General features: G+C 34.6%; 2 protein-coding genes across 4 annotated transcripts; one reads left to right on the plus strand and one right to left on the minus strand.

The window, feature by feature from the left end:
* The first annotated feature begins 25 nt into the window (after nt 1–25).
* Nucleotides 26–16,653, plus strand: LOC117568362 (b(0,+)-type amino acid transporter 1). 3 transcript variants are annotated; one of them, XM_034248973.2, is made up of 9 exons: nt 26–153; nt 12,163–12,340; nt 12,431–12,477; nt 12,842–12,943; nt 13,655–13,897; nt 14,124–14,622; nt 15,054–15,150; nt 15,780–16,098; nt 16,160–16,653. In XM_034248973.2, exons 1-9 carry the CDS (start codon nt 105–107, stop codon nt 16,228–16,230), a joined length of 1,605 nt encoding a protein of 534 aa, XP_034104864.1. In that variant the 5' UTR covers nt 26–104; the 3' UTR covers nt 16,231–16,653. The 3 variants fall into 3 exon arrangements, with proteins under 3 accessions (XP_034104864.1, XP_034104873.1, XP_034104857.1); XM_034248982.2 differs by lacking the exon at nt 26–153 and adding an exon at nt 8,599–8,708; XM_034248966.2 differs by lacking the exon at nt 26–153 and adding an exon at nt 10,111–10,340.
* Nucleotides 16,654–17,786: 1,133 nt separating this feature from the next.
* On the minus strand, nt 17,787–18,666 carry LOC117568381 (nucleoside diphosphate kinase 6). Its single transcript, XM_034248994.2, has 2 exons — nt 18,204–18,666; nt 17,787–18,145 (listed from the first exon to the last, which is right to left on the minus strand). Exons 1-2 carry the CDS (start codon nt 18,401–18,403, stop codon nt 17,902–17,904), a joined length of 444 nt encoding a protein of 147 aa, XP_034104885.1. The 5' UTR covers nt 18,404–18,666; the 3' UTR covers nt 17,787–17,901.
* Nucleotides 18,667–18,774: the final 108 nt, after the last annotated feature.

The following is an 18,774-nucleotide window of genomic DNA, read 5'->3' on the forward strand; positions in this document are numbered from 1 at the left end:
TTTGTCGTATGTATAAATAGTCAGAGCCTGTCGTGGGTGCTTTCATTCTCTTGTAGTGTTTGAAGTGACATGAAAGTGACGACTTTGGGACACTGCAATAAGTCATGTATCAGCATGTCCAACCAAGCAACACAAATCATATTTATACCGATGGTGAGTGGAGTCGAGCAACCACACAACAATTAAGGGAAAAATGTCATCAAGCTTTCGCCATTCTCGACAGGGTTAAACTACTGTCATGCCATTGAAGCAACCATATGTATTTAATTAATGTTTTGCCAATGACATTGTCGAATTTGTTGAATGCAAAATAATTGAATGAAACAATTGCAAGCAACAGCTAATAAAGTGGTGTTAATAACAGCTGTGCTGGTAAAAAAAATAAAAAAAAAAATAAATTAATAAATATAAACAGCGCATTGCAATCGGTCTGTTATTGCATTCTCGTGTTCAGTTATTTCCTGAGCAAATTCAATAACACACACTTCATGTCCCGCTAACAGAGAAACTCGTGTGAATACAGAAAAGTTGTAGTGTTAATTAGGCGCATGCGTGAACTGAAATGCGTGTGTCTGTATGTGTGTGTGTGTATGAATGTGAAACAGCTGTTCCAGCGACACACAATGTTATTCTAAGCTCAGTGCAGTTGTAACCGGCCGGGCCGGCGCCCATGCGGTAAATGCTTCTGAAGACCGATTCGCATGACCAACCTGAACATTCCGAAGAGATTCGCAGTCGCATTTCATGATGTTTCATGTCTCATGTTTACGTCAACTATCAGTTGAATTCGAATTCAATAAGTATTTCATATTATCATTATGAATTTCATCACCTATTTCATTCAATAAGTTTGCTCTAGAGTTCTAATAGTATATAAGCAATACATACATAGATATACAAGTATTTCGCATGTGAGCTTTGTGTATGTGATGTGTGTGTACTAACATTTTTATGGGCCAATTAGCGGTTACATTTTGCCCTGTTGACAAGGCTAACAATTATTTTTCGTATTAGTCAGAAATAAGCAAATTGACTTCATCGTTGCACAATAGATAATATAAGGTGTATCGTAAATTATTAGCTATAAAATACTTCAAAAGTCTATAGATAACAAAGTGAAATGTTAAGCAAAATTTATCTCTTCAAAATAACAATCACATTGAGCTTAGGCTCATAAATAACACTTTGGGTACAAATATTGTATAGTATGTATACTTTCTACCTTTAAATATCCATTAAGATTGAACATAAACATTCAAGTTATTCAAGAAACAGTTTTGTAGTTCAGTTGCTATGGTCATACTGAACTTATTTGTTTTCCCAACCTGCATGAGAATGCGGCACACTGAACTAAGTGTAAGTACACATATGATATTTTGAAGGGCTTAGCATTGAGCTGCCATAGAAACCATCATTGATACAAAATATGAAATGAACTACATATTTATATTTGAAAATCAATCGTATCACCATCAACAAATTTGGGGCATGTGTGACAATAGCAATGATTCAATATACAAAATGCTATTGAACTGTGCTCTTATCATGGGGTAAATTCCTATTTTATCGTACAGATTTGAGCCACAGTTATCTGCAGTCTGCAATTTGTCGGAAATGAAACTTTCTTTCGGCTCACTATAATCGTAAGCAATTCTTAATTATTCTTAAATTGAAAAGCCTTTTTTCCGTTGGCAAACTGGCATAAAGAATGCTATATATTTTTAAATTTAAATTGATTAGTTTTTGATTACCCTTGTTAACTTTTACACTTTATGGAATACGCTCGCATTTGTTGCTTGAATTTGATTCCAACTTATTTGTGAGCGAGAGATTGCATACAATAGGGAAACGTATCTTATTACTATAGTAAGTCGATATGACTCAGCCACAAGTTGTAGACTTGCAACTTATTCGTCTGGTACTTACTTAGCTAAGTTTACGAGTATTTACAAATAGCAATACATCTTAGTACGACGTTACGAGTATCATAATGCGGCTTAAAGGTTAAGGTGTGGTAGACCACACAAATTATGCGGTTATCGAACGCTAACCGATGATGATAACGTAAGCGTAAGCGTAAGCGACAATTGCAAAACTTTCATTATCTGTGCTCAGCATGCAAAACTCTTAACTTGCCCTGCACATTTTCATTTAGTGCATTGCCATCACAATGTTAGGTTTGTGGTTTGAAAACTCGTGGTTCAAAGCGCGGCTTTGGTTCGTGTCTCCGCTGCCTATTTTGACTATTTTAAGTACTTAATTAAATTATATATTTATATCGTACCAAAGTGAATAAAAAGTTGAATGACATTGCTCTTGTTTTCAAGGGAGATAACCTCATTGGAAAATATTAAATATTTAGAAGTCACACTGAACCGGTGAAACGGATGTGTAAATTTTAAACTTAAATATAAATGTAACCTAAAAACACAAGAAAAACAAATAATACGAATTTCATCGAAGTCTAGAGCATTCTATACAGAGAAGCCGAAGAAATTCTGAGAAATTACGCAATTGAGAGCGACTCATAGTCTATTCGGTAGAATCGGTCGACTTTAGTGCAAGGGAATTTTCGAAATATCCTTGTGGCAGGTTCTGGCAGGCATAATAAGTGCATAAGAATGTTTTTGGATAAAGCAGACTCAAGCATATTCGTAATACGCATTCGCTTTGCCGAAACTTGTGGCCGATGTCCTTCCAAGGTCACCTAATTGAGCGCATGCGTTAAGCGAAAACTTTTGTAGTAAGATGTACATTTAACAGCATTGTTTTGTTCGTTCATACACCGCTGCTCAATAGAATAGGTTCAGCATGAATGGAAAGACCCAACTAACGATATTATTTATTATATTAATTCAACAATATTATTTAATTTAACAAATTCAGTAAGTTATTTTTCATAAATAGATTTAATCCCTTTATAGGAGAATTTCATTTCGAAAAAAGATATTTGAAATGCATATTTTGTTCCACTTAAGTTATATTATAATCAGATTCGTAACGGTTGTCAGTCTTTAATTTAAGTGACGAAACTTTGTTGACTAACGTCTTCTTATCATTACGAATATTACAACTAATAAAGATCTATCATATCTCCACTGAGCCATAAAACAAAATAATGGTACATATAGAGTGCATATTAATTAGTATGCATATAATAATAACGTAAGCTAAATTTGATGGACCTATTCAGCTGAGTCGCCTTGTAAAGACGTGTGGACATATTCGCATACGCACGTGCTGAGCGCTGAACTACCAACGCACAGTTCTCAAATGGATGAGTACGAGAGAGGAGGTTGGTTGAATTTTTCAATAGTTTGCCCTCTATGACGTAAGCCAGCAACAAAGTAAGATTTTCCAACATCATTTCATGAAATTGCTCTGTGTGATTTGGGCAACAATTCGATTTGTAAACAAGTCAAATTCAGTTCAATATGCACTTTGATATGTACTATATGATACATGTGTGCATATATCAATGAGTGGCCAGGTTTTATTGATTCTTGAAATGGGTATTGCCAGGTGATACGATTTTTACGATTTGAAAATAACCTTTTATAAATTTTATATGTCTGGGAACAGCAGGTGCTCATTTCTCACACCGCTATTGCATTAAAATTGCCGGCATTCTGTTTTCATATATACATATATATTTCGATAAAAGAAACCCAAATTCAGTCGATAGACAGTGTCCATCGAATGTACATTTAAAACCCATTTAAAAATAAAAGTTCGATTGACCTCCAACCACTTTTGGACACATTAATCGAGCGAATTCTATTAATGGTATTTTATAGTTTTGGGTGCATGGTTACAGAACCGACAATCACTATATAGAAGCAGTAAGAATGATACCGTCGTTTACAAATATAACAAATATATACTACAAAAATACTAAAATATACCGAAGCATATATTTGGTATATCAATATTGATATCCTTAAATATACCGAAGCATATATTTGGTATATCAATATTGATATCCCTAAAATATACCAAATATATACTACAAAAATACTAAAATATACCGAAGCATATATTTGGTATATCAATATTGATATCCTTAAATATACCGAAGCATATATTTGGTATATCAATATTGATATCCCTAAAATATACCAAATATATACTACAAAAATACTAAAATATACCGAAGCATATATTTGGTATATCACTATTATTATCCTTGAAATATACCAAATATATACTACAAATACTAAAATATACCAAAGCCTATATTTGGTATATCGATATTGTACTACATTCAAAATGTTCAATAATGTACAAAATATACCAGATTATCAGTAAAAGAAAACAGATTAACGTAGGTGTTTTTTGCTATACAGCTGTATTTCTTTAATATATTTTATTTTTTACGGTATATTTTTGTATTTTTGCATTATATTTTATGAATAATATCCAAATTGGGTAACGGGTATGTCATAGTCGAGCACACTCGACTGTAGATTTTTTGCTTGTTTCAATTTTTCGGGGGCGGAAGTGGGCGTAGCAAAGTTTTGAAACTAACTTGATCTCGACGTGATGTCGATAAAAATAATAACTCTATCTTTAATAGTCTCTGAGATCTATGTGTTCATACAGAAAGACGCTGATCAAGAATTCATATACTTTATGGAATCCGATTCTGCATGCTACATATAGTACATTTCCTGTAGCCACAAAATTATAATGGGTAGCTGGTGAAATTGCCAAGAAAATATTGGCAGATAGTTTATTGAAGATTGTTTTAAGAATTCGACTTGATAAAATTGGTCAACTCTTTAGCTTCTGCTTGATATGATGGGAAATAAAGTGATGTACGAATTATTATCATCATAATCATTCGATAATTATAAGTAATAGAAAGAGTTCAGCTAGTTTATTAGCTTCTGACTTCAAGACACCCTTCGTATATTCTGTTGTCGATCGTCTCTGTATCTGTCTCTGTTTCTGTTTCTGAGTGCTGTGAACTTACTTACGAGTATTCAATTTCATTTTGCACTTGCTCTGCACCATAAATTTCTATCGCCGCAAATGAATTTATATCTATAGTATAATTTTTATGGATGATCATTAGCGTCATCATCACCAATTAGAGGGAACGGCAGAGAGGGGCTCTATCGACGTCGATGTGAAGTTTGCTCGTCACGAGTCAGATAAAAATCAATTGAGTTAAATTAAAACACGACGCGAAATCAACCAAATAAAAACAGATGACAGTTCTTTCGAACTCCTTTCAAGACAATCTAAATAGAGATATTTGCTTTTTGATTGACATCTTTGGAAAATGCAATAAATTTTCACGAAATACTCATGCGCCTAGCTTAATTCATTGTCAACTGGCTTTGAAGACAACGAGACTTTTTAAAACATTTAATATTCAAAACTTAGTTAAAATGACTTTAGAAAATCGAGAACTAAAAAAGATCGAAATGATGATAAATTTAAGTGGGTTGTTAAGAATCAAGATCGAATATATATAATGAGTTGCAAACTAGTTTTTAAGTATTTTGATATGATGTATGTTTACTATACTGATTATCGTCGAATTTCGAGCGCTTGTCGAGAGTATTGTTAACATGAAACGAAAAATGAGCAAATAATCAAAGGTAAGTTTATTCTTTTAAATTAATTTATTTTCAACTTGTTTCAGATGCTGCTAGAATATGATGGAGACCCCTAAAGAAAATCGTAAGAGGAATCGACTCTATTATGACAAATGGAAAGCCAGTTATATCGAAACAACTAGCTGAGGAATAAAGAAATGCTTATGGAGACGAAAGTCGGAATAATTTATGTACTCTCCACTCAACAGTAGTAAACAAAAATATTTCATTTTAATTAGATCTGATTTCTGTGCGGTTTATTTATAATGCAATTCAATAAACAATTCTATTATATTCGAGCAATTGGCTAAATGTTGTTTTCATTTCGATTTAGTAAATTATTCTTCTTTTTTTTTAAGATAGTACTTTGTATATTCGTGATTATCTTTGCCAAATTGCCTAAATTTAAAGGACGAGCTATGGAATACTTTTCGGAAAGGAGGTAATTCACTAAGCTAAGAACTTTTGTTGGTATTCACGAGATAATCTTCTATATACTATATGCAAAGCATGTTCTTAGATATGCGATGTCTATACTCTAAAGGTGAAATATTAGACTTCTTATGGGAAATCTTTTGATTAGTATTAAATATTTGTATGTACACATATTATTCACATGTATAGAATGCACGTTATTAACAATTTCATCAGCGTTAACTTTAAGTTCTGTGCAAATATCTCGTGCCTTAAACGATGTTTTTATTAATTGTGCAAAGCAATAGATAAATAAACGAAAAACGATACATTTCAATTAATGAACGAATATTTCAACATTCAATAGCCATGCGACGAGCAAATTAAAGACAGACATCGCCACGCACGAATACGAATACAAATATGCCAGTATGTGAGTATGAGTATGTGCCTGTGTGTGTGTGTGTATGTGTACAAGCGGCCGCAAAAGTTTGAAAATATTTATTTTTTCTACCCTATTGTGAAAGTGGTAAAAGAAGGTATTTTAACGCTGGGTGAATGCAAGTTGTGGATATTTAACATTGATCATAGCGATATTATGTAACCAATATTGAATATTTAAAACTACAACTTCAAATCAATTTAATACACAAAAAGTTAAATTTTAGAAAAATATTTCATTAACAAAATTTACGATAACTTAAAATTGCCCTTACACACATTTCTTGATGTTTAATGACAATATTAATTGCATTATTATATCACAAACACAAAGCATCTAATAATGATGTATAGGATTTAATAATTGATCGTTTTCCCTCGGTACTAAATCATTATCTTTCTTTCAAGTGAATTACAGTTGAAAAATTAAACAAGTAAGCAATGGACAGTGGAGTGTGCTCGACTGTAAGATACCCGCTATATTATAAATTATTCAAAATAAAAAAACTACAAAAATACTAAAAAAAATATATAAAATGGCATATTTGATATATCGATATAGTACCGCATTCAAAATGGGCGGCACAATATACCAGATTGTCAATCAAAGCTAGATCGTCTCCGCTGTTGACGCTGATCAGAAATATATATACTTTATACATTTTACATACATTTCCTACCGCCACAAAGTTATAATACCCTTCTACCTTAAGGGTAGCGGGTATAAAAATGTTAATCGTGTGAAGTATTGAGAGAACTTTAATGCGCAAGCAACGAAATTATATAAATATAGCAGTTATGGGCTAACAGTTTTCATAAAAACCGGATTTCACCCGCAACCAAATGGATGTTTGAAAAAGACCATTAAATTGTAATTGGATCCTTACAGCTATTAAATCTAAAAAATGTGAGCCTTCTAGCTCTAACAGATTGTCCTGTGTGTTTAAGCCATACGCGTTATCCGAGCAAAGTGTTCACATACCTAATTTGCTGATACGAAGATCCTTTCCTAAGATTCTTACGTACTAAATCTTTGTAGTGTAAACATTTTCGGCAATAAACTTTTTTGCGTTTTGTAAACATTGCAATAAGATTTGAGTCTCCCGAAATATATAGTACAAAGATATGTATGTATCACTGAAAAATAATAACATAATTTACTGAGCTCTTTCTTTTTTGTCAAAATTCATTTTACACTCGTCGAAAAATAGCCGAAGACAGCGCGTGATTATTAGTCAATAGCGGCGAAGACGTCATTTTCGCGTCGTTAAAGTCGATGTCGATAGAAGCGACGCGACGCGACGCCGATGTTGACACGAGCCACAGCCACACAGTCACAGTCATAGCATTCAACGACTGGCGGCGTCGACATCGGCATCAGCCTCGGCATCGGCATCGGCATGGAATGGAAGGGAGGAAGAGAGTGAGTGGGAGAGAGAGAAGACACCATGAACACGCTGCTCTCCGATATCTAATTTTGTTTGTTTTCTTTTTGAATTTTTATTATTTGCTTGTCTCCGTAGTGTTTGTTTGTTTGTATACCCTGCATGCGAGTGTATATGGAAAATCAATAAAGCCATCCATATACATATATGAAAATGTAACATGCAATACAATTAAAGTTCGCTCTTCGGACCCTTTAAACAATATATATCACTTTCATCGGCAATTGACACGATAAAGATCATTCCAAGTGAATGTCGGTTTGTGGAATGCTTTTTGGTATTTGTCCTGAAACTTCCATAGGAATCACAATTTTATTTTCTAAGTGATAATTTCAAATAATTTGACTTGACGTCTATTTAAAAAGACAATAAATACCAAATAGAGAAATAAATTTCTGAAATTAAAACTGCAAAATGCCCCAAAATATTACTTAGCACGATTAGAGTATGTCTCTTTTTTGTTTTTTTTTTGCGATTATTAATTTGTTTAAACAATTAACGGAAAACCCGTTCAGTGGGCAACTTGAAGCGACATTTTTTTTTTTTTAACTGATGTGTGATTTCAAACGTTCGCGAATTCGCCATTTGAAATTGCATAGACATTGGGAGAGATTGTGCACTCATAAATACGAGTCGAATTGAGAATGCATAATACTGTTTATTGTGTGGAGTTAAAGCGAATTCATAATAAAAAATAAGACATTCATAATATAATCAAAGTCAAATGACAATAACAGGGAATGTGAAGAGATCCTCGACCATATGAAGTTCTCAACAAATTCAAGTTTTCCTTCATCCGTTGGTACGTAGACTTTTCTCAACAAAATAAAAATAATTCGTAAGGGGAAGCCTGACAAGTAACAGCTGAAAACTCTATAATTCAATATATTTACAAATTCTTGATCGTCAATAAAAATATATAAATTTCGTTAGAAATCCAAATCAAAACGAAAATCTGAGGACAATCATGATAGTAAAGTGATCCTATTCGGTTTGATATTTTCGAAAATACGTTAAAAAGCAGTTCGTTTAATACGATATCAAGGTGTTAGCCCAGTTTATTCGCAAACCGCGTGACTTTGATGACACACAAACATCAGACTAATGGGAAAGAATAATAGGAGACAGTTTATTTTTGATTATTTTGCGCGATAAACTAATATTTAAACTTATTTACATATGCTTTCTAAGTATTTATGTACATAAGTGTGCGAGTTATTTATATAGAAATACATAAGTCTACGTGGATAGAAGAACGTATGCATTCTCATACAGTAGGATACACAAATGTATCTTTTCGTTGCCGTCGCCGTTGCTTGTCTCAAATTGTTTTAGTGTAGCATTCGTGTTAATCGTTTAGGAGTCGAGTAGTACTCGCAAATAAGAGGCTTGGCATAGCATATCTGTACCATGTACCATAAAATACTACAATAAACAAGTGTGGCCCTAACTAAGCGCTCTCAAGTGCACTACAGGAGAGCAGTATTGAAAGTTTGATTCGTATGCGTGAGGTGTGTGGGATGAGATGATGAGATGATGGAAACTCTGACGTTAAAGGCAGGAGAGCAGAATACAAGACGACCAACAAAAATTTGAAATTCTGATATTTGTTAACGCACAAAGTCCCTCCTTTTTTTTATATAAATAGACTATAGACGACGAAGTATATGTGTTTGTATCTACACATGTATTTGCCGAACATTTAATTCACCTTCGTTTCGTTGAATATACGTAGGTGTGTGTGTGTATGTATGTTGTGCTATGTAGGTGTATGGGCTGCAACATATTTCTCTACGATTCGGATTCGGATGTGTATAACATATATAATTCAATGGCCAGTTGCAAAGACAAATGGCAAACAAAGACAGACGGCAGACGGCGCAAGATGTGCTGAAGAATATTACAAACATATCTCTAATGCTGATGCCGATGCCGCTGCTGCTGCTGACCAACAAAAATTGAATATATTAGCGAATGAATCTCTGTTTCGTGGCGTATTTCGCTCGAATGTATGTATAAGAGGAAAACAGCCGACAACCGACAGCCGACAGCCGGGAGAGTTAAATCGCGAGCTGCTAACAGACCGAGAACGAGAGCACAGCATCCCGGCGTTTGGCACTTCGGCTCATCTTCGGGCGCCGCCCGAAGCGAAGCGAAGGCGAGGCGAAATTCATTGCTCAACGGTATTTGGTTGAGGTTGACTGTTTAAACAGTTGCCAGCGGTAAATCGCCCGTTCAGCACGCGCCTTTCCTTGGCTTATTTTTATATATTTTGAGATTCGCTTTCGTTCGGTATCGTTCTTCGCTGGGAGCTGAAATTCACGGCGAAATAATTTTGGCTATTTATTATCCGTCCATGCCATGCGCGATAAAATATCACAACTATTTTGCTTGCAAAAAAACGCATGCAAAAATAATTCAGCAGATAATAGAGGTGGGTGGATGAATTTGTACCGTATCGTATCGTATCGTAACGTATTGTTGTTTTTGGCTTTTGGCTTTCTAATGCTTCTCATTCATTAGTCGAGTATGTATGTACACTCATGACTGCCGCAAATACATTTCAGTGTATCGCTGTGTACTAAAAGCAAAAAAAACAAAATACCCACGTAGTAGCCGAATTTTGTTTATCTATCAAATTGATTAACACGATAAACGCACAGTGTGTTGATGTCAATACTGTTTTGATTCCGTGCGCCTATTGAAAATTACCAAAATAGGATATTACATACACATATTCAAATGTGTGTAACAGACATCAGCTATCGTTCAGTATCAGATTGTATCGGCCTGTGCCTTGTGTCACGTACACCATCAAGCAGTAGATCAAATTTATTTGAAATTTTTTTGTTTCGGGGGCACGCCTCTTTTGACACCCACAAGTTCATAAAACTAAGGACAAGGTGGTCTATTCAATTCAATGAATGAAATGAACGGCTGTGTAAAAAGCTTGCCGAATGGTGAAAATATTGTGCAGGGTTACGCACAGTGCTGCCAACTCTTTTTTAGCGCGAAAAGTATGAAATGTTTACCAACAGGAAGGAACTTAGTGATACAGAAAGTACAATTCGAAAATAAAAAAAATGTTGTGCTTACTCTTGTTCGGGTATATTTAAGTCGAGCACATTCGTCCGCAGCTCTATCACTCGTTTGTTTTTTTTTTTATTTCCAATTGTGTTATTTTCATATGTATATTCCCATGCTGTCAATGAGCACGTGCCGCTCGCTGAAAGAACATTCTTTTTTATTTGTTTGGTGTTTTTGTTCTCTTTAAATACCGCAGCCTGCAAAAATTTAGTATGGTAGTGGTACTAAATGAGCTGCTAGCTGGGAACATTTTAAATTATAAAATTATAAAACTATAAAATAGTTTTGAAAACGAACTTTGTACCCAAGATAAAAGTGCTTGTTTTGAATATCCTGAATTGCGCCTCAATTCGGTTGAGGTTTTGTATGAAAGCACGCGGTTGTCAAATGAATTTTATTTGGAAAATTCTTTTGATTCTTGATAAAAAATATACTGAACAATCAAATATGCATTAAATTCACTATTAATAATAAAAATTATTCATTAATATTTTTGATTGGTAAAAATAATTCAATGAACATAAATGTCGCAATGTTGCCACTAATATATCGACGAGCAAAAAAAGTCCCAAAATGCTAGAAATCTACCTACACAAAAAATGTCCCAATTTATTAAAAATGTACCAATCAAATATTTATTGTTTTCAGTATTTATAATAATAATATTATTATTCAATTATGTTAATTGGTAAAAATAATTCAATGAACATAAAATGTCCCAATGTTGTAACTAATATGTCGACGAGCAAAAAAAAGTCCCAAAACACTATAAATGTACCTACACGGAAAATGTCCCAATTTATTAAAAATGTACCAATCAAATATATGTATATTGTATTCAGTATTAATAATAATAATAATATTATTCAATTATGTTAATTGGTAAAAAGAATGCAATGAACATAAAATGTCCCAATATTGCCACTAATATATTAACGTGCAAAAAATGTCCCAAAACACTATAAATGTACCTACGCGGGAAAAATGTTTCAATTTACTAAAAATGTACCGAATGTGAGCAAAACATTTGTATAAGAGGCGTGACGTCAAGGCATCTTTCCATTTCTAACGATACTGCTATTAATCAAAAGTGTTTTTCAATTTGCAAATTTGTAATCTGCTTATACTTGTGTGCCTTCGTTGATTTGTATCGTAATTCGTTCATTTAGGACATAATGTGCCAACAAAAGCCACGAGCAACGGCACAGGGACAATGTGCACCAATGGGTCTCTTGGAACAGAAGGGCCCGAAGCGACAGAGACCGACTCATCAGGGACCGGGCGGATGCGGAAGCCGCTGGAGAGGAATGGCTCAACGCAGAACGACACTGTTCACCTCGAGAGAAGGTAAGCAAGATATCCTTACAAGAAAGTCTTTCTTGTGAAATAATTAATTTGACGCTTACTTTAATTCTATCTAATTTTTTTTCATTTTAGGCTGGGCCTCTTCAGTGGGGTGGCTTTAATTGTCGGAACAATGATAGGTAAGTAACTATATTCGAAATTTAATTCGAATTTATATCAGCTCTCTCTGACTGTTATCATTTAATGTATTTAGATGTTATAATATCCGAATCATTTAAATGTTGCAGCTTTGGAATTTGTTTACCAAAAAATTTATATTCTTAAATATCGTAGTGTTTTCCAAAAGAAAATATATTGTCAGATATTAAAAGTGGATCTCATAGAATAGATATCACGTATACGACTGTTGTCATCCACTAAAAAGACTTATATAAAAGTTGTACCGTATTCCACGTAGACAGTATAATCCACAAAGTGGATTAATGTGTTATCAGCAATATTTTTATATTATGAAATCATAATGATTGTTCATTTTTATTCTAGGGTCTGGAATATTTGTGTCACCCTCCGGTTTGCTAATTCGCACCGGTTCCGTTGGAGTTAGCTTCATAATCTGGCTTGCCTGTGGCCTACTGTCACTATTGGGTAAGTACAAACGAGTATTGAATTAATGATCTACCTAAGTGATGGATAAGCACTAGTTTAAATACATGCTAGGGTTTGTGTCTTAGCTTAGCAGTGTAAACTGTTGTGATTTGCCTTTTTAGTCATAATTTTGAAAGGTAGGAGCTTAAACCCTTCCTTATTATTCGGTTAAATGTCGCGAGCTGTGTTGCAAATTCATAGCCTTTGTCTTTTAACCTCTACAGTCTAATTATCGCATTAGTCTTGTAAGTAATAAGCACTGGTTTAAATACATGCTAGGGTTTGTGTCGTAGCTTAACAGTGTAAACTGTACTGTAATTTGCCTTTTTTATTTATAATTTTAAAAGGTAGGAGCTTAAACCCTTCCTTATTATTCGGTTAAATGTCGCGAGATATGTTGCAAATTCACAGCCTTTGTCTTTTAACATCTACAGTCTAGTTATCGCATTAGAGATGTAAGTAATAAGCACTGGTTTAAATACATGCTAGGGTTTGTGTCTTAGCTTAACAGTGTAAATTGTACTATGATCAGTTAGTTAATTCATAATTTTAACTAGTTTGAGTTTAAACCCTTCCTAACTGTTTGGTTAAATACCGCGCGCTTTGTTGTGTAATAATTGCAGTCTCATAGCCTTTGACGTTTTACCTCTACAGTCGTTAGTATTGATGATGATGATTTAATTACAATGTTTATTTCATTTTCGCATTTAGGCGCCTTGGCATACGCTGAGCTTGGTACAATGAATACCTCATCGGGGGCGGAATGGGCCTACTTTATGGACGCCTATGGACCGGCACCGGCATTCCTCTTCTCATGGGTATCGACATTGGTATTGAAGCCATCTCAAATGGCTATAATATGCCTTTCGTTTGCACAATACGCCGTCGAGGCGTTTGTCACGGAATGTGATCCGCCGAGGGGTGTTGTGAAAATGGTTGCATTGGTAGCGATCGGTAAGCCATTGACTAATTAATGATGACCGGATTTCTCTGGCACATACTTTCACACAACCACTGGATTTGTTCTAAATATAATCGTTCTGCTTTTTTGAAAATGGGACAGTGTAAAAATACAGTGGCCACGATGTGATAATATGTTGTCGTTGTCCGACGACATACATATAAGTAAATGTGAGCATTAACATTTGTTTTTCCTTCTCATTTGTTCTCTCTCCACCAGTGATGATTCTGTTCGTCAATTGCTACAGCGTTAATCTAGGCATGGCCGTTCAAAACGTATTTACGGCAGCCAAACTTGTGGCAGTGCTTATTGTGATTTGCGGCGGCGCTTGGAAGCTATTCCAGGGCAACACACAGCATCTGTCGAATGCATTTAATGGGCCGATGCCAAATATTGGCGCCATTGCGACCGCATTTTATACGGGCCTTTGGGCCTACGATGGCTGGAACAATCTCAACTATGTGACCGAGGAGATTAAGAATCCCAGCAAGAATTTGCCGCGCTCGATAATTATTGGTATACCGTTGGTAACCCTTTGCTATGCTCTGATCAATATCTCATACCTGGCAGCCATGTCCGAACAGGAAATGATCGAGTCCGAGGCGGTCGCTGTCACCTTTGGCAATCGCATCTTGGGTGCACTTGCTTGGTTAATGCCACTTAGTGTCACAGTCAGCACCTTTGGCAGCGCTAACGGTACACTTTTTGCTGCTGGACGGTACGTTTACACTTTCTATTAGATTTACTATAAGTATGGGTAATTATATGGCGGGTGTCTGCGGGTGATACTATCTTAAGTGAAAAAAGACATATGCCAAAACATTTTTTATTTGGAGTAGAGATCTTATAACTCTTGGATTATCACTTTAATTAGAACTAAGAATATTCTTGAACTTTCTGTTTTATGATAATCCAATAAATGAACGAATTTATAAGTTTTATCGTAGAACAGAAAGAAGTCCATCAAATTAATCTTAACTCTAATCCAGAGCTAGAAGAATAATCATTACTTATTTTGAATGTTGTTTTAGTTCATGTTTTTTTTTCACTGTAAATAGTGTCACACTTGACAAATTACTCCAGAGAATTACCCATATATGTTACATATAGTATGAAATCCTTTTGCTAAGCATTCTACTCCTTTTGCAGCCTCTGTTTTGCGGCCAGCAGAGAGGGTCACTTATTGGATATTTTGTCCTACGTACATGTGCGTCGCTTAACTCCAGCACCAGGCCTCATATTCCACGTAAGTTTAATCTACCTATTTCGATACAGAAACTCTTTTTTTTATCATTTTCACTCGCTACTAGAGATTTTCAAAGATTTTTAAGCATAGGAAACTCGCAACGAATTTCACTTTAAATCCGTGTAAGAACGTTGGATTGATAGTCATCTCGCTCACACACCCTTGTCATTGCATATACAGTGAATCGAGAGAGAAAGCCAATGCGTATGGAATGCAAAAGACAAAGAAAACACAATAGATATTTGTATGTACACAAAGTTGTGCTGTACCAAAGTTGTTTTAAGAAATGTACCGTTGACGGTACAAAATATGCCAAGCAATAGAAATCAATTTCAAACAAAATGTACCATTCTTGGTATAAATGTACCAAAATATAACTATCATAATTGAAATGTGTTTCTGAAATACATTCATATATTATGTAAAACACATTTTAGTTCAAGAAATGTAATACTACCAACTTAGCAATGTTATTATATCTGGCTTACATACTTCTTAAGATCGACATATGAAATAGCTTATCTAACTCTACATAGCTACTAGTTTCATTGTGAGCATTCGAATTCATCTAAATTATGGATATAATGTTATTTGAGTACTATAAAGTTGATTTTCCCCTTTTTTTGCAGTCATTAATTGCTTCGGCAATGGTTCTCCATGGCACAATTGATTCGTTGATTGATTTCTTCAGTTTCACTGCATGGATATTTTATGGTGGCGCCATGTTGGCTCTTATCGTGATGCGCTACACCAAACCCAACTATCCACGGCCATACAAGGTGCCAATTATCATTCCGGTTGTGGTCTTGGTTATATCTGTGTATCTCGTTGCTGCGCCAATCTTTGAGACACCGCGCATCGAATATTTGTACGCACTGCTGTTCATATTTGCAGGACTCATATTTTATGTACCTTTTGTCAAACTGGGAATGACACCACGCTTTATGAGTAAGTACAGTATACTAATACTTCAAAATTCTATTCCAATCTAATGCTAATTTATTTGCAGACAAGGTGACACTGTTTTTCCAATTGCTACTGGAGGTTGTGCCAACATCATCGATGGCCATGTTCGAATAATTACGTTCATCATGTGCTCAATCTTATCGAAATGTTTTAGATGCAAATGGGGCAACAATATGTATTTACTTTTGTATAATGTAAGCTGAAGAACAAACCAAGCAAAAACACAACTACTAAGCAAAGCAAAGATATATTTACACATATTGGTAGTAAAAAAAAAGAAAAGAAAAAAAAAAAGAAAAATATGTGTATGTTTACGTTACAGAGATTATAGCAACTATTTAAAATAGTTGATGCTTACATCTAATTCTGATTGAATTATACTATTGTACTACATACTTAGTTTTCGTGTCTTTCGCATGCTTTCTATGTGACATGAATCAGTTGAATTGTTGAAAATAAATCATTTCCAATTATTCAGCATACAAAACAAGTTACTGTTAAATATTAAATGAACAAATAAACAAAGTAAAAATCTATAAACCAGACATGCTTTATTTATATAAGCGGGACTTCAGCAATCGCATCGGTTTTCGATTCTCACTCGAGTGAGAACTGTTTCCAAAAAACACATATAACAAAAATATATACGACCTTTACAAATGTCACCAAATTGATTTAAATTTCCGTACGGTGGACAGGTTTTTCATCTGCCAAAATACTTTCGAGTAGAATGATACATAGTAGAATGTACATTGAGCATCTCAAATATAAAACGAACATACGTCTTGAAGTTTTCACAATGAGAAAGTAAAACAAGTAAGAAAGTTACAGTCGAGTGTGCTCGACTGTGAGATACCCGCTACCCATTTTTAATAAAGGCAAAATATTGCGGTATCATTTTCAAAATATACCAAAAATACTAAAAATATACCAAATGGTATGTTTGGTATATCGATATAGTACCGCATTCAAAATATACCATAGACGGCTCAATATACCAGATTGTCAGCCAAAGCAACTAAGACCCTTAGTAAATATTCGTTTTTGCCATACAAAAGTATTTCTTTAATAACTTCCACAATTTTTATCTGATCGCAACCAAATTTTCAGGAATCATAACTACTATAATTATTATTGTATATACCAAAATTCGTAACTTTAGCTTTAAAATTACGCTTGTTATTTGATTTTATTTGATTTGCGGGGGCGTGGCAAAAATTTGAAACAAACTTGATCTGCGTGCAAACATAACAAATGCTGTCGAAAAAAAATTATAGCTCTATCTCTTATAGTCTCTGAGATCTAGATGTTCATACGGACAGACACACAGACGGACAGACGGACATGGCTAGATCGTCTCGGTTGTTGACGCTAATCAAGAATATATATACTTTATAGGGTCGGAGATGCCTCCTTCTACCTGTTACATACATTTCCTGTCGGCACAAAGTTATAATACCCTTCTACCCTATGGGTAGCGGGTATAGCCAGCTTCCTTCTAAGACTTCTGCGTACAAAATTGTTGTCCTGAGCAGCAAATAACTATTTTAAATTTATCTTTGAGGGTGTAATAATTTGATAAGTTCCGTTAATAAGCAAGTCACAGCACGTCTTTAAACCAATGCTTATCAAAGAGAAAATCCAGATATGGCGTTAAACATATTTAAACATTAGGTGTATCATTTCATTTTGTGTTTTAGCAAAGGCACTCGCAATAAATTGAAAATTGTATTATGACTTTTGCAATTAACATATTTCGAAGTTCATTTTCACGAGGTAGATTGGTCACTGAATATGCTTGTCGGGCTTTCGGATTTTAAACTCTGGAAACAGTATGGCAATCTCTCGCAACGCAGAGGATTCACTATCCGATCCATGGCAGGCGTTTCGAGTGTCCGATAATCCGTAGAGAGCTCGTATGCAATTTGGTTCGCTATAGACAGCCTTAAATACTTTCGTAGGCCCCATTAGATGGCGCCACTTGGCAATGCATGATTCCGATTCTAATATAAATGCGTAGCAAGGACCGCTGTAATCGATGAAAGGTGAGCAAATTTGAAATTTTAAACATCTTTTTATATGCGCACCTTCTCATAAAGGTGCTAAGGCGATGATAGAAGAATTTTCCTTTGTGCTCAGCGTAGAAACGTTCCGACAATTCCTTGGTAATACAGACTTCTTTGGATTCCAGAATAGTGAAATTATTTCCTATTAGTGTTTTTATTTGTTGTAGTGCGTAGCTATTACGCAGCACGTGTGGCTTTAGCAGCGCAAGAGTAATTTCCATTATTCAATCAATTTTTTGTTTTGGTTTTGTTAACTAACGAATTCCTCAAAGAGCCGCAAAATGCACGTTGCGAAACACATCTGAGTGGAGAGGTGAGGCACTATGGCTATCAATAATAATGAACAGCTTAATGCTATTAGAAATGCATTGACTTAGTTGTTTCCAATTGCATTCAAAAATATAACTTGTGTGCTTATTATGATATTTTGGTTGAAGTTTATTTTGCAGAGCTTCAATTGAAACGATATTTTCTATTTTGTAATAACATCGATGTATTTTGAATTTCATCGATTGTTTCACACTTAAGACTAATATTTAGACGCTAGAAACCTTACCAAAATCGCATTAATAAAAATAATATATTTTATAGT

Source organism: Drosophila albomicans, chromosome X (genome assembly GCF_009650485.2).
Source record: "Drosophila albomicans strain 15112-1751.03 chromosome X, ASM965048v2, whole genome shotgun sequence".
Lineage (NCBI taxonomy): Eukaryota > Metazoa > Arthropoda > Insecta > Diptera > Drosophilidae > Drosophila > Drosophila albomicans.